The 17,011-nt window shown below is 34.0% G+C and overlaps 1 protein-coding gene across 1 annotated transcript in view; it reads right to left on the reverse strand.

Annotated features, from left to right (window-relative positions):
- The window catches only part of LOAG_00504 (spectraplakin), a gene marked incomplete at its 5' end in the record, with an annotated part of 29,642 nt that extends 14,579 nt beyond the window's left edge, over positions 1-15,063 (reverse strand). The window contains 32 exons of the mRNA XM_020445452.1: positions 112-387; positions 588-731; positions 1,120-1,305; positions 1,550-1,798; positions 2,135-2,300; positions 2,667-2,923; positions 3,187-3,406; positions 3,828-4,015; positions 4,298-4,393; positions 4,857-5,113; positions 5,335-5,467; positions 5,630-5,842; positions 6,220-6,400; positions 6,756-6,972; positions 7,329-7,588; positions 7,839-7,957; positions 8,034-8,150; positions 8,221-8,330; positions 8,447-8,696; positions 8,970-9,177; positions 9,690-9,840; positions 10,126-10,279; positions 10,538-10,792; positions 10,896-11,075; positions 11,247-11,424; positions 11,802-11,966; positions 13,085-13,284; positions 13,426-13,602; positions 13,796-13,946; positions 14,188-14,375; positions 14,590-14,736; positions 15,028-15,063. Coding sequence (XP_020304091.1) covers positions 112-387; positions 588-731; positions 1,120-1,305; positions 1,550-1,798; positions 2,135-2,300; positions 2,667-2,923; positions 3,187-3,406; positions 3,828-4,015; positions 4,298-4,393; positions 4,857-5,113; positions 5,335-5,467; positions 5,630-5,842; positions 6,220-6,400; positions 6,756-6,972; positions 7,329-7,588; positions 7,839-7,957; positions 8,034-8,150; positions 8,221-8,330; positions 8,447-8,696; positions 8,970-9,177; positions 9,690-9,840; positions 10,126-10,279; positions 10,538-10,792; positions 10,896-11,075; positions 11,247-11,424; positions 11,802-11,966; positions 13,085-13,284; positions 13,426-13,602; positions 13,796-13,946; positions 14,188-14,375; positions 14,590-14,736; positions 15,028-15,063 — 5,829 coding nt within the window. The remainder of the gene's footprint in view (positions 1-111; positions 388-587; positions 732-1,119; positions 1,306-1,549; positions 1,799-2,134; positions 2,301-2,666; positions 2,924-3,186; positions 3,407-3,827; positions 4,016-4,297; positions 4,394-4,856; positions 5,114-5,334; positions 5,468-5,629; positions 5,843-6,219; positions 6,401-6,755; positions 6,973-7,328; positions 7,589-7,838; positions 7,958-8,033; positions 8,151-8,220; positions 8,331-8,446; positions 8,697-8,969; positions 9,178-9,689; positions 9,841-10,125; positions 10,280-10,537; positions 10,793-10,895; positions 11,076-11,246; positions 11,425-11,801; positions 11,967-13,084; positions 13,285-13,425; positions 13,603-13,795; positions 13,947-14,187; positions 14,376-14,589; positions 14,737-15,027) is intronic.
- Between the last annotated feature and the right edge of the window lie 1,948 nt (positions 15,064-17,011).

Consider the following 17,011-nt stretch of genomic DNA (forward strand, 5'->3'; position numbering starts at 1 on the left):
TACGAATCAGAGCAAAACAATTAGACATTATGTAACTCTCCTGAAAGAATCGTACAAGCAGCAATAATGTTATGTTACCAGTAATACTGATATAAATAAAATAATCGGTACCTGATCAACAGTTTGTAAATCTTGTTCTACAGCATCCATCCACTGCTGTACAATATCGCAATCATCATGGAATTTCTCTGATAGTGGTAAGGCTTCACTCAAGATAGCAATTTTAGCATCCGTCAGAGCAGTTAAATCAAGATAGCGTGTACGTAATGTTTCTACACGATTTTGGAGAGCAATTGCTTCATCGCCAGTTGTTTGTCTACATAATTCATGACCATCTTCAACAACCGTCGAGATCAGGGATTCCTGATTCGCTATTTCCATCGCCAGCTAGAACACCAAGAAACTGAATAATGATACTGATTATAAATTTCTTCCTTACTATTTCATCACGATTCACCATGTCGTTACATGTCGCTTTTGTGGTAGTGTCACAGACATACGCTCTACATCGAAATGAGATTATAAAATCTTTAATAATTTATGAAGCTATATTAGTTTATAATGCGAGGAATACAGTGCATCCATACATCGGCAAGCAAAGCACTTTGCTCCCTCAATTCTTCTGGATAGACCGAAACCGTGTCTAACTTGTCCATATCATTCTCGATCTTATCCAACCAATCCGCTAGCATGTGCGTGCGTTGTAAAAAGTTTGTTATTTCTTCACCAATCTGGAAAGTGAATTAAGAATTCGTAAAAGTTATACTTTCCACTCCTATACCTCTGAGGATGAAATTCAAATACAAAATTCCCACAAAACAAATATGAAAAAGAAATTTTTTTTTAATGATCACGGACACAAACATTTTCTATACGATACTCTTTTTATGTTATGAAAATACTATGTGATGAGCTAGCTATACATTATATTTCTAATTACAACCAGTTCTACTTGCTTGCGTCATGATCGCGAACAACCACCAAAAAAATTTATTTAGCATTGTACTGTCTGCTGCGTGTCTCCGCTTATGTGCCATAGCTAACTAGAAAACAATTTAATGACTTCAAATACAAAAAAAAAAACGAAAAACAAAAAACAAAAAAGAACACTCGAATCACCTGTTGTAGTAAGACTCCGCATTCAGCAGCTCGCGTACCCAAGTTTTCATACCGTATCATATAGCTTTTAAACAGTGTCTCCAATTCAATAGCTTCTTCATCAGACGCTAAAGCAGTAAGAAGGGGACATATCTGCATCATCTTCTCCACATCGGTGTGCTTCATTTCGATATTTTCTTGCAGTTTCTGAAATTTTTTAACAAATTTTATCTGAATTTTAAACGCCAAAGTGCCGACGGAAAGACTGCTCTTCTCTTTTGTTCCTAATCCACCATAATAACTAATTTTCGCTTCTTTCCTAAAGGACTTTGACTATACTACATTTTTTCTTTTATTTGAGTAATTAAGAGGAAGAGCCTGAACAATGTCACGAAACCTTGAACAGAAAATACAGGATAAAGGTTGCATAGAGTGCTGCAAAAAAGTGAACCTGATGTGAGTTAATTTGTTGTTGAAATTTTTCTTCATCGGTTGGTACTTGTCCAAGTTCTTGCAATGCACGCTCGGTTGTTTCAAGCCACGTTTTAAATGGTCCCGACAACTGCGCCCAATCTTTGGTTAGAACAATAGCATCATGCAAGTAACTACGTCGATCTTGGGCGTTTCCGACCAGTGCAACGTACCTAAGTACAGAGATCGACTTCAGTTCATAAACGTAAATCAGACATTTTAAAATAGCCTAAAAGCTTACATATATTACTGATGCAATACTCTGTCCTTTTTATATCACCATTAGGAAAACATAATTCTCAAAAGGCCAAAAAAACTGCCATGAATTACGTTTAACGTGCAGTACTTTAAGCAATCCACGTGATCATGTCCGATATGCAATTATTATAAAATCTCAATGACTCTAACCTTAATGACTAGAAAGTCGTGATGAAATTGCCTATCAATCTGCTGTGGCACATCATTTCATTCTTGCTTTTTTCTTTTCTATTAAATTTAATTGATCGCAGTAGGTGCTTTCCGATCTGCCATTTTTCAGTATGACTAATAGAATTCTTGAAAAAACCTGCTTGTTTTGCAAAATATTCGGACAAATTAACTTTAATTGAAAACACTGAATAGTTGTTGACCTTTGTGTGATATTGTTTGATTGCTCTTTCAGTATTTCACGTTTCGTAACATCTGTTATAAGTCCCACAACTTTATCAATCAATGTTTTGAAACCATCAATACTGAAAATATAATAATCTAAGAGGCGGAAAATATATTCTAAAAACATCTTTTTAATAAAAATATATCTTTAATGAGAAGCAAGCAGAATATGTCGACAGCATCGAAGAGTTGTCAAAGGAAAGAGTTTAATTCCTACAACGCGTCAAAAACTTTTGGAATCATTCATTATAATCGGCTAATACTATATTAAATACGACGAGAACAAGGAATACAAGTGTTTGGAGAAAGCATTCATGTCTTGAAGATGACGGAACGGCTTCTATTAAGCATCTATACTGTGCTTTATTCTTAGGTATATTTTGATTTCATGATTTACCAGTTATTTTAATATCCGATCTCCAAAAAACGTGTTAATAATAACTTACCTTTGTTGTTTTTCTTCAATATGTTTTAGTAAAATATCATTAGCTCGAGTTTGCTCTTTAACGACTTTGTATTCGATAGAAGGCGGCCGTTGGTTCTGGAGTGACTCTTCGGTGTCTTGTAACCACACAAGAAGTGCATTATGCGCATCAGTGTAACTTCCAAGTTCTTGCAGTGAAACGCAAACTTGTTGCTCACGATCTGCTATCTGCTTGTTTAAAGAATTCCAAACACTAGTAAGCTTATTCTTCTCCTCTTCCTGAATTCAAAAATACTAACTTGAGACCTGTTACACTGTAACAATTGCAACGAACACGAAGTTGGCTAATTTATAACTATAGCGTGCTAATCTGGATAATATTTTTACTCTTTTCCATAATACTCGCACAACTTTAATGTTGTTCCAGAATTACGCTACGCCTCTTGTGCATGGGATTAACTAACAGATATAACTCTCTATTAACAACATATATCATCTAATGTCACTTATAAAAGTAAATATTACAGTTTATGAAAGCCTACCAGTGTTGTTGTAGAGACTCCTTCATCGGCACTTTTTATAAGCTTATCATAACTTTCCAGAACTGCAGCATAGTTCTGGTTAGTAGGCCGTAATTTATCAAGGAAGATTCTCAGTTTCTCCTGTTGCGTTCGCAGAAGATTTAGTTCAGTTTGAACAGGTTCTTTTAATGTATTATCAGTTGCAAGCTTTTCAATTTCATCCCTTAACGCTTCTGCTTTGCTAAAATTAGCCCACTATTATAATATTCCATTGAAGCATCAATCCTATTTCTTAACAACCTAATTTAAAAACTATATGGAAATTTTTAAACTTAATTTAAGTGGCATTAGCTTCTTAGGTTCTTCTTAGGTACTCAAAGGTATTTGAGAATGCAATTAATATAAAAGTTGGCCACGAACATAGCAATTATGTTGAATTTCACCATACTGGTCTCTATTTCAATACAATCAGGGATTTGATATTCCAGTGGATGGAATACTAAAACTCATTCTCTTCTTTTTTAATCCCGCTGTCGAATCATATATGGATGGCAAGATTAAATACGTCTAGAATTTTAAAGATACAGAGACATTCAGCAGGTTGCCCAGAGTTACAAGAAGTGATACTTTGGTTATTCTGTATAACCGAACAAACTACTAACCAAACAAATTCTTGCACAGCCAAAAGCATGTTCCCAATAACACGTTTCCGCTGCGTGATGGCAGCACGTTGTTTGTTTAGATCTTCTCTGATTTCATTTATTTGTTGCATCACTGCATTTTTCTGTGTTGTCTGAGTGATCGTGGTGCTCCAAAGTTGCTGCCATTCCAACGCCAACTCGTCCAAAACCTGATTATAAACTCAAAAATTCCACTTATTTTCATATACATGCAGTAATATGAGTCTATAATGGATGCACTACTATTATCCCCGAGTCTTTCATGATTTATAGGTTTCTAATCTGTAGAATGGGAACTACCATTTTACAAAAGCAGCTACGACTATATACACAGATTTGGATTTGATGCATTAGTGAATGCGAAATGGCATCCTGTATTTTCCAAAACAGTGAAATCAGTGGGATGAAAAAAATTAGTGAAATTTAACAATTTAAAACTAAGGCTGAATAACCTTTTCTTTTTCAGCAGTACTTTTCAGTAATTCATCACAAGCCCTATTCTGTTGTTCCAATGCCACAATATTGCGTTCGATCGGTGACAAAGAATCCTATAATTACTTTAAAATAAAAACGAAATTTTTTTTTTCCTGAAACAGTTAGATCTTTCTTCGTATTCACAACCAGAGATATAATTGAATCCAGAATATTTCATACGTTGTCCAGAAAAGTACTGCACATGAAACAATTTCCTTCTTTGGCGTTATCAACGAAGAAATTTTAGACATAACAACTTGGTTATCAACGAAGAAATTTTAGACATAACAACTTGGCAATTCGTTGACTAAAAAAAATCTGGCTTTTTCCATTCGTTACTTTCTCCAACAATGAGAAATTAACATATAAGAAAAGAGAATAACTCTCTTTAAATACCACTTTTTTATCATCAATAACAAAATCTAAAAGATTTAAAATTACTTCTTTTCCTCTCTAGTAATTCACAAATGAAATATGTCAAAGTGGGAAAAAAGACGAATTTAAATTAAAGATCTGCAGCTTCAGTTAGACACTTACTTTATTTATACTCCGGATCTCAGAAGTTAGTAAACTGATCTTTTGTTTCACGGCATCCAACATTTCGTCCCTCATTTTCATATTACAATGTAAACCTTGGATAATCATTACCACTTGAACATATTCGTCACCCATTTTACGCACATCCTCATGGAGATTTTCAGCTTCTTCACGTGTAACAATTCCTTCGATATCTTTCAAAGCCGCAAGTAATTCTCGTTCTTTCTTGTGCCAGCTGTTCTCAAGGTCATTAACTGCTAAAATCAACAAATCTTGAAGGGTATCCTATGTTAGAAAAGTTTTTTAAAAGTGAGAATTAACGAGAATTAACGGAACTAGAAATAAGTGTATGGAGATCTGACAGAATTTTAATCATTTTTGATTCCGAATATTTTGCACATGCGAAAGCACTGAACATGTGCAGCACCTCTACCAACTGGAAACAGTCAATTTTTTAAAGTCATTTCAAAATGCTTACTTTTCAACAAAACTTCTCTTGTAATTGATGGAATGTTATCATCTCTTTTCAAACTTTCAGCTGTTTCTTTCGCTGCGTCTAACAGACTTTGCGCTTCCTCTCTTCTTCTTGAAAATTGTTTCTGGATATCCTTCTTAAAAAAAAAAAAAAAAGAAAAATTGGATATTTTCAGAAGCATAACAAAATCAGCTTACGTTGGTGGAACTGCGCATACCTCTGCATTTCCCTGCCTGAGATTTCTTGATTATGATAAAATCTTTATAGAAATTCAAAGATTCCATAAATAGAGATTTACCGATATTTGCACTTTCTGCCAAACATTTTTGATATCTTTCAGTAATGTCCTCAAATCTCCAGTTACGTTTTCCACTTCCCTACCAAGCTTTTTCAATGATGGTCCAGTTGTGATCACTTCCAATTTGCTTAGCAGAGTTTCCAACATAGCAAGTTCAAGTTCATGTTTACCAATTTCCTGCTTCATAGCAGCTAACTCAGTTATATCATTATCCTAAACAATATCAAAAGAGATTAATATATGCTGCAGGTCTAAGAAACTTGTGGAGATAATTATTACAGGTCTTTGTCAATTGTTGCCTTAAAGAAAAAATTACTCCTTACAAAGACAGACATTTATTGAAGCATCTAAAAAGTGCTTATTTTCTTCAATACAAACAATGGATATTTTGTAATCGAAGTCGTGAGATGCTTCACTGAATGAAAACGATAAATGTTAGGAAAGCAAATGAAAATTTTTAATGATATTTCTGAATAATTTTGAGCATCACTTCTTCCTGGATATTTAATTTGATAAATCTTGAAAGATTGTGGAATTGGACCAGCCTTGTTTCCTGAGATTTCTTTCAACCTTAATCGATTCTCGTTCACTTGCATCGTTAAAGATTTCAGCAAAGTATCCAACTGATTTACGAGATCAAAAGCTCGCTCAGCATTTGCATGCTTTGTTTTAATTTTCTCCAACAGTGGATTCCAAACAGCAGATAGAATATCAAGCGTTGTTTTTTGCTTCGAATTTGGTGCTTTTTTTATTTGATCCATTAGTTTTGCTCTGGAAATATTATTTCAAAATTTGGAAGTTTACTGAGGGTACTTAGAGTAACATGAAATTGATAATTTGCACAAAATTACTCTGTGAAATCCAAAATAATTACTGATTATGTGACGGATACAACGGGTTGCAATGGATGAACTCGAGACAGCTATTATAGGACGGCAGTTATTACTGGACATTATATTTTAACATTGATAAATGTACACTAAGAAATGACAAATCATAGTCACAGCAGGATTTAAATTAAAAAATCCCATAATTCCTGTCGAAATATTTCCGAATACATCATTAAAAGCAGGTCCAAGGAATTGAATCAAAAACAATTTACTCAAAATTTTGTAAAGTTATAAACCTTATCAGGGTAATACCACCCTCCATATCCAACACGGCACCGTAAATTTTCTCAATTGCTGCTCGTTGTTCATCGAGCTCTATAGAATTCACTGATAAAGGACCCAAATCAGAAAGCTGCTCCTGCATATCTTTTACCCATTTTACTGCTGCTTCGGCTTCCATCATTGTTTGACCTTCTTCATCCTTTGCATTTGCTGCCGCTACTTTCATACTTTCTGTAGTAGAAAATTTATATTATCCGTGGTTTAACTAAGTGACTACCGGAAGATTGTATTTTCAGGCTCTTTAATATAGCTCAAATTTAATTCGAATTACATCGGACAATGTTTAGCAGTGTCTCGCTGAAACAAAGAGGATAAATAGTAAAATGACAAGCTCTAATAAAAAAAGTTAAAAAGAGCAGATAAATTACCTTTGGTGTATTCTGATTCCTTATCCAAACTAAACGAACTTATAAAACTGCTACAAGCAAGTAAACCATATAAGAACTAAATAGTTGAAATGAATGGTGATAACAGTAAGAGTATGCATAGCAGTTGATGCAATAAAATATTCTGATATCAATAGTTACCTATTTTCTTATTCAGTTCCTGGGCAGTTTGCACCGTTGTATTTAGCTGCTCTCGTACATCCGTTTGTAAGCTGTGATCTTGTGAGATTTCGCAGATTAAATTTACAAGCTCTTTCAATTCTTCTAACTGTGAATTTATTTCGGATGATCGTGTACTTGATGCATTCAAAATTTTTAATTGATCATCAACATCGTTTTTAGACGTTAGCGGTGAACGACTTATTTGTTCTATTGCTTCTGCGACACTGATCAATTGCATTCTTAAAATATTGCATTTTCAATATCACGGTGAAATCTGTCTCCTTAAACATTTTCGAAACTCCTAAGTTTCAGATTTGAAAATTTTGATTTCAACTGAACAAGTCTTAAGTCTTTCAGTAGCGATTCATCCGTTCAATGCTCATTGCATCGGGTATATCATGAAAAAAATTCTAATGATGTAACAAATAAATTTATTTTACATATACAAAAGCGCGAGATGGGTAAAAATATAGAATTAGAAAACTTTACTTCACATCTCGCTGCTTGATAGAAAATTTTGATCCAAGTTCTTTGACTTTTTGAAGAGTTACTTTCTTTTTCTCCAATTCATCATGAAATGAAATCCATCGGCGATTTAATGTGTCCATCTAAAAAGACAACTCTGATCGACAGCTAAAATTTTTTTAATTAATATTTATTCTTTCGAGAAAATCATTCACCTACCTCCATGACAATTTGCTGTGCGCTTACTGGAGTTGCACTTCTGGCCACCAAATTATGTGCCAATTCGTTTACTTTATTTCGGGCTGCACCATGATCCTCCAGTTCACCTCGAAGCAACTGCAAACCACAATACTTCATGACAACAAAGGGAGAACAGAGAGACAAAGAAAACGGAAGAAACAAATACCTTAATTTGTATAAGCTGATTGTCTATAACTTTAGGATCAATATTAATAGTTCCAATGACCGATATCATCCGTTCCTTTTGTGTCAGCCATTTATCAAGACTTGTTACGCCTGAAAACATCATCGTTATAAAATTAGTATTTCGAATGTTATAAATTTCAAAATAAATTTCAAATTTCTGGTTTCTATAAGGAAAAAAAGCTAGCCTTCAAGCAGCAACTCTGCACTTTCATTCCACTCCTTTAAAGTTTTTGCCGCTTGGTTCAGTTTTCCCCAGTCAGTTTCAAGCGCCTTTTGAGAGTTTATTATATCGGAAGTTCCAGGGATAGACGGTTCACTTGTTAACAAACGCGCCTTACTTCGAATTTCTTCCATTTCTAATTGTTTCTCTATGACAAGAACTTCTTCCAGTCGTTTTGCTTTTGCAATATTTGTACGAACAACATCGTTAACAAGTGTTACAGGACAGTCCGTGTTCTGCAAGAAAATTTAATAGTACAAAGAAAGTGCATGGATAGTGCCTTCTCCTAAAGTTTTATTGAACAGATCAGGCTAATGCTATTCAAAGCATAATAACTTACCAGAAAACCAATCGTTTACCTGATGTTATTTAAAGGAAAAAAATATTCCACTAAAAAGATATTTCCAGGAATTTGACAAATTGTAAAATCGAAAATAAATACACCTGATTTCAAATGAACATATCTTAAGTATTCCAAAATCTTACATTTGGAAAAAAGAGAAACTAACCAATCGTTTGTTTTCGTTACTGATCCAACGGGCAAGACTGTCTCGCTGCAAATCCCAATCCGACAATTTTTCTATATCTCTAATGATCTTTTCATTCTTTAGTTGAAGAAAACAGCCCAAAGAAGAATATCTTTGCTGCAGAGAAGACATTTCACGCAGTGCTTCCTGAACTTGTTTCGACTGTCCAACACATCCCTTCATCTTCATACTGAAAAAGAGGAAAAATTCCGTGAATCATGAAAAATATTGTGGTAGAATTTCAATTTACTGCTCTATGGAGCCAATCGTGGATAGCAACTGAAATGTTATTGGTGATATATGCAGAAGTGTGCTCCTACAATGAAAAAATATGTGAAAATCTCATTCAGGCCATAATATGTTGATTGGAGTCAACAAATATTACGTCGACAACAGTAACTAAATTATACAGAATCAGAACGATTTCTTATTATAAACCTGTTTTGAAACCCAAAAATGTGGCCAAATCACTTTCGAACATACCCAGGATTACTGGACAGTCATAGATATTCTTTTTATTGCTGTTTCCTTATTTATTGTAATATTATTATTGCAATTTATAATTCCTAATCCGCCAACCATTGCAGAAGAACCGCATAATTACAAATAAATTGATTTCAATAAAAATTTGAACTATGTTGAGTGGATGGATTTGAATTTTATAGAGAAATATAGATTGTTTGTAACTTGAACATTTGCAACCTGGCAATGGTTTCAATTTCAACCAATTTCGAAACAGTGTCACTTAGTGTTTCAAATTCGGAGCGACAATGCTGACATTCCGTTTGTAATTGCTGGCATGTTGAACGTTGTTTAGCCAAATCTACCGGATTCAACGAACACTCTTCCAAAACTACAAATACTTCAGGTTAATTCACGAGAAAATATCATTATGATTGGCAACTCACAAATACGACTAAAAGTACAACTGCGAGTCTCAAACGGAAATTTTTGGTACCTCTCTACAGATAATACACAATACTATATTAGTACCGAAACGATAGATCCAGCTTGAAAGAAGAGAAAGATTTTTCTGAAATATAAGCTGAACCGTAACAGACATCAATTAATTCTGCAGGGAAAAAAACCCCTTTTTTTTTTGATAAAAGTGATACTCTCTTGAAAGTTGATTGATTACCTCGAGCTCTTGTTTCCAAATCTTCTAGATTTGCACTAAGTTTGTTTTTCAGTTCATTAGATGTTTGACATAGTTTTCCAATTTCATGCCCACGACTGATAAGCTCCTCAATCCGTGAAATACATTTTCTGATCGTATTATCGATGTGAGAAACCTGCAACAAACAATGTGAATAATCACTTCATCTACTTTTAAATGGTTATAGTACATGAAACAAGTCAACAGTAAACCGTACTGCAAAAAATTTCACATCAGATGGAATTGATAAGATTGATGTGCTGAAGTATCCTGGTGATTGAAAAATCGAAAGAAAGAAAATGTCGATACTTTTTAGTGGTCGAGAAAACAGGCTAAACAAGAGCGAAGACAAAATAATTTTAAATAAAAAGTGGGAAATTGCACAAAAACGAACATTTTTCTCCAAACAATTGTCTTCGATTACGTTAGGCACGGTAAGAATCCACTTGCATTTGCTTTCCATTTCTTTCCATTCTCCCTGCGCTAACTGTTTCAGTTCATTGGAAATTTCACTTAATCCATTTATATCTGTCAGCGACGCGTTGGATTGCTTCTCATTCAACAATAATAATTTCTTGTTGATCGACGCTTCCAAATCATTGAAATCAGTCAGAGCTGTGCACAGTTCCGTGATATTATTAGCATAAACCTAAATATACTCAGATAAGTATTTGAATATCCGAATAGCTAACAACTCAAATTTTCCTCTTTAACTTGTTTTAGAAAAATGAAAAAATTCTGAAGATATGGACCTTCGAAATCGCAAATAACGTTGCAAACTTCCTCTGAGCATCGCTGCAGTCACTCAGGATCTGTCGACTGGCTACTGAATCCGGATTAGCTGCTGCTATTTTTTGAGCATCCGCTTGCAATTCTATAAGAACTTTTTGACGTGACGAAATTTCACGCTGACGCAATTCATTCTGATGCCGCTAAAATAAATGATTTTTCAGCATACCAACGGTTATTGAAGAGATTCACATTCTTGAATACTCAGTACAAAGCCACTTCTTTTCATCGAGAATGTTTTCAAGCTCTATTCAGTCCAACTGTAATTCTAGTTTAATTATAATGGACCATCCAAAGAACAAGCAGTTACAAACCAATTCAATTAGTTTGTCTACATAGAGAGGTAGTGAAACAGGTTCCGAATATCGTTTGTTTTCTTCATCTAGCCAGCTCATTACATTCATCATGCCTTCACGGATTCCATTCGTTTTTGTTAATTTACTACGCCATGAATCAATGTTTTCTTCAATCCTTTTTTGAGCACGAATTTGTCTGAAAGCTCTTTTAGTGAAATAATAAGTGTTTAAAAATATTTTTGAAAATTCAGTAAACTAACAAAATGACCTGTTCAAATCTCTTAGCTCGTTAATAAGTTAATTGGACTTGACAAATGCAGCATACAACAAAATCCACTACATTGGTAAAACTATTGTCATTTATTATGATTAAAATTATGTCATATCGTTATAGAGCATCAATAGGGTTAAAAATCCAGATAGTGTATTGTTATCGAAATAAGTAGAATATGTAAGATTAGATCTCACATCAAATTAACCAAAATGAGTTAGATTCGTTATGTGGGAAACCAAAATATTTTTCTGGTAGCATTCGCAACAAAAATTATATAAGTAAATTGCAGAAATGCAGACCTTCGTGCAAGTTCGTCGATATAACGCTGATTTTCACTAGAGATACGTTCATGAGCATCGGTGCCAGCAAGTGCATTGCTAAGATCCAGAGCGGATCGCATAACCGTTTCAATCTTGCCTGTCTGTTCGAATGAGGCATGCTGCAGTGTTTCCAGTTCGGATAATCTATAATTTCTATGCTTTAAACGACCAGCAAAAATTTCGGAGATATTTTCAAATGTTGCCCTCACTTTTCAAAGAATTTATTTCTGATGATGGTATAATATTTAGAAGAGCTATTGAAGTAGTTTTAAATCCTCCCTTATGAATAGAAATTTTGTGAAGCAAAAGAAAGCAGGATCAGCGTAAAATTTGAATTACCATTATGCATATCAACTTTTACGACGCCTTCATTTAAAAGAAACAAATCAGATGATTTTAGATTTTACATGAAGCAGAAATAAAACAGCGCTTGGATCAGTTTTGGAAATAATCATAACAAATCATAGAGATTCCCACTTTTCAATGAAATAATCCTCATCATTTCCAAGCAAAGCAATGGTTGTTCTTGTTTCCACCACTGAACTCGAACTCACATTCTACTGACAATTGCGTTAATTAATCAGTGCGCCAATTATGCCACAGTCCACCTACTTCCACTGCAGACTAACACCAAAAACACAAAAACTGGGACACAAAACTATAACTGTGGGCACTACACTTCGCAAAAAAGTGCAACTTATCTGCATAGATTTTGGCAATATCTTTTGAAAATTTGATCAAAAATATAGGTATTCCGGATAACTTGCTACAATCTAAGAACTATAAAAGAAAAAACTGACATCACTGTTTAATCAGTGCTTTTTCCTTTAGGGAAAATTTATCGTTTCCTTTTTTTTTCTTCCAAAATGAAAAGATTTTATGAAAACGAAGTTTCTAATTAAGTAACTTTTTTGTCCATTCAAAATCCTATCACAATTTCGACTTCACTGTGAGCAAAGCGACAGGCATGCCAAAGATGCTTCATTGTTAGGCAACAAAGTTTTAGACTACACTACTAAAATACTACTATATCTCACTTTACCTTTTATTAAAATATTAAAAGTGTACGGAGAAATTTTATTAAAAGTGTACGGAGAAATTCTGCACTCAAGTATATCTTATATTTACAGATATTTTCGATGCAAATTCAAAATCCAGACAAATTCCTAAGTAATACTGCTAAATTCTTTCAAGTAAGCGAGAATTTAAAGTTCTATTCTAATGCACTGAAATCTCATCGACATGATGCGGTAAGTACTTACAGTTGAGACATAAGGGAGCCATCATCTATAGTATCAGTATTACGCAAAATGCTTTCTGTCTCAGAAATTTCCCGTTCTAAATTTGTGATTGACTCGTTTAGAGTTTCTGCATTTTGTGTATACGCCGTTGCCAACGACTTCAGTTGACTCAAATATGCGGATAACTCATGGCAATTTCGAAGTAAGATATCGTAATCAGCCTAAAAAATGATTCTTTACATACATGAGCATAGTAGACGTATGATACCAGAGTTAGTTCGTCCTATCGAAATAAATGTGTTTGAAAAATCAGAAACGATTTTCTTTGACAAAATTTTTTTTTTTCTTTTGCCTGTACTTACCTGTAATCTAGAGATCGTACCAGTCAATTCATGCGCATCTATAGACGGGAACTGAGCACTGGGATACTGTAAACGCATTTCAATCACATAACCGTCAATTTCGGATTGTATACGTACAGAAAGCGCACAGATGTCTCTCAAACGTTCTTTTGCGGTTATCACTTCATCCAATATTCCCTAGATATACAATGGATTCAGCAGAAACAGCTTTGATTTATATTGTTTTAGAACTAGCTAACATCTTTGAGTGGTCACACGCCATCCCTGTTTGAAACATAAGCAGAAAAATGACTGTTGACGAACTATTAAATTTAGCCTAACAATTAAATTACCGGTGGACTATTAATTCATTCAATCAAATCAAATTTACTTTAACTTTTTGGCGTGACCCTTGAAGTACTTGTGGGTCACCACTTTCCGCTCTGATAATTGTCAATTCTCTGGCTTTTTCATTCAGAAATGAATGCAGCAAGCTCGACTCATTTGAAAATTCCAGCAGCAGTTTTGTCAAGGCATTTAATCTTAACGAAAACAGTTAAAGATTCATTTACTTAAAACTGCTGCAAAATGTTAAAAATAGGAAATGGTTAACGCAGAAAGGATTCCGATATATATTTACATCATCTGATTTGAACTAATTTTCAAAGAGGCAAATTCATGGCCTTATTGTATATTCGGATTCATGATTTCATCCGGGAAGCTTAGCAATCTAATATCTAAACTGCTTGTTATTTGAATAGTATTATTTGTAAATTTAATTGCCTTGGTAAAATGACATCGGTATGCTGCAGAAGTTGATTGTAGTTTGTTTCAAGTTTATTCCGATGCTCTTTAAGACTATGAAATTGATCCGGTGTGAGAAATTCGGCGCCTTCCGCACACAAACGATCTGCTTCCCCGATACTTTCTTGTACTTTGGATGCATATGTCATTAACTCAGTTCTCATTTCCTTAAAAAACATATATAAAATACCTCGTTACAAAGTTAATCATGAGCTGATATTGAATTCCCTTATCTAGGAAATAACGTCTACATATCTGGTGGAGTGAGAGACCATATATCTGATGGAAGTGAATAAGTACCTGCCATAAATACCTTGTCAGCAATCACATAAACTATTTTAATAGATGGAAACTCTATTGCTGACTTAAAGTTGCGGAAACCTGCATTCGATCGAAAATTGACGATGTATCCTCCGACGAAGTAACAAGCCAGAAACCTTCCGAAATTGTTGTACTTATCGTACCAAATGCATTCAGAATTTCTGATATTTTTAGTTGCCTTTCAGTGCATTCATTATGCAAATCTTCCTGCAAATTACTACTGTTAGAAAATCACTCGTCACTTATTAAATTGACAATTTTTCTAAACTCTCAATCACTAAATAACACCAATAATTCAACTCTTTCCTACCCTACATCCTTTAATTATTAGGATTGTTCCAAAACCGAGACGTACAAGATGATGTGATATTTCCAAACTTTGCAGTGGAAAAAAAAAAACGGTTAGTTTAGTATCTACAGCAATGAATTTTGTGCAGCTAATTATTTCAGTTTTTCAAGCATTCAAATCGGATAATAATGACGTTTTCCAGAACCAACCGTAAGCAATGGTAGATGTAACGATGTGAACATCATTGCCTTTTCACACAAAAGTTGCAGCGGAGATAAAGATTTCTATTAGCGAAAAAAATCTTATTTTCACAAATGTTTTGCAAAAGGGATGAAATACGCTAAATCCTGCTTTCAGTTCAAAACTGACTGATTTTAAGATATGCTCACAGTTCTACCATAACATGATGAAAATATTTTATCTATTGCTCCAATAAACAAGTGCTCCGCACCCAGCAGAGCGTTCTGCAATTCTTTCAGTATTCATTTCACTTCTTCACTTATATCTCGACTAAATTTACGCAGCTTACCTCAAGTTAGGGCATAAAGAGAAAATTTAATTAGTTGCACTTTTCTTCCAATTTATGAGCAAAGTCACGACCCGAACTCTAACTTCCCCATCAATTAACTCCTGATAAATCTGCTGAAACTTCTCTTCAGTCTTAGCAATCTAAAAAAAATGGAAGCTGAAAAATGACCAAATGGACGAGAAACTGCACAGCCCAGAATAAAAATTCATGATAAACTCTTTTCTCAACAGTTACCGTCATTTAAACAAATTTCGATAATTTTATATTAGAAAAAATTAACAGTCCCTGAACATCTTCCAATATAAACCCTTAAGGTAGATTTTTTTTAACGCTTCTGAAGTGTGATAATCTGAAGACGGATTGGGAAGTGGTTAAGGATGAACTGATACCCTGATAAAAGCTTCATGCAACAGGTCCCTAACATTAATGCACTTTTTTTTACAATATGCATAATTAATAAGTGACAGGTAAACCCCGCCAACACTAAAACTATTAATTCCATCCCTCAACTCCACTTCTGAACAAATAGGAAATGACTTCGATGGTCGAGTCTTTGTCTTTGTCTTCGATATTTGTTAGCAACAAGAACTTGAGACACCAACCGATTCTTCATATTATTTTAAATCCTTCAAAATTACAACAATGTAGTGTAGGTTAATTTGGCCAAATAAAAAAAAGCTAACTGGTTAGCTGGTACGAATTATGAAATACTCTCAAATTATGTATTCCGATAAAACTATATTTTCTTTACAGGTAAGAAATCCGAGGAGTTCTGCGCATATCTGACAACTACCATCCAATAGCTGCAATGAGCTCCTATTCCTACTTTGACATATTTCGTAAAATTTCATAATCGAGGAAAAATCATTAACGTATCTCAGTGAACTGAAAACACTAGCGTAATTCTACTACTTCATTTCAGAATTCAAAGAATGATCTTAAATTATTCACCAATCCTTGAAATCCCTCAGAAAATCGAGAGTTAGTTCAAACGCTCTACATTGCCAACTTATTTGCTATTATGTTGAAATAATTTTAAAAACGATTTCATCGGCAGTGCATGAAACTTTGACTTTTGTAGACTTAGATGTAGCACTATTCCAACAAAAAGGAGTAAAAATAAATTTCTGTGCTAAAATTCTCAAAATTGTGCAGTCGTCGTCATCATTTTCCCATTGGGGTTTCAAACCACACTTCACATGCTATTGATGATATATTTTGCACTAAAAATTTATATACAATAAGAAATCTTGAAAAAAAAGAGATATTACAAAATCGATTTTAGTTAGAAGAAAAATGACAACATAAATGATGAACGCAAAAGTGAGTGTTTCTAAATGCGAAGAATCTCAGAATTTCATTTCGAAAGCGCATGAATTGATGGTATGAAATTAACTGATGCGAGAAAGGGAGATGAGATGGATTACCCATCACTCAATCCAATCATTCAGATCAAAGTTCAGTAACTGCGGTAGTTACTCATTTTGTTACTTATAAATGACCATTATATTTTTTTATTAAAAATGAAGGAGCAATGAAAGAGTGGTAATGTTCAAAAATGTTGGCAGTTAGTAATTCTTGTTCCCATTGTTTCATGTGGGAAAAACATAACAAAATGTTATGAATTGAAGAGTAGCAAATGACTGAATTCATAAAGAAAAAGA

This window comes from Loa loa (assembly GCF_000183805.2).
Source record: "Loa loa unplaced genomic scaffold supercont3.70, whole genome shotgun sequence".
Classification (NCBI taxonomy): domain Eukaryota; kingdom Metazoa; phylum Nematoda; class Chromadorea; order Rhabditida; family Onchocercidae; genus Loa; species Loa loa.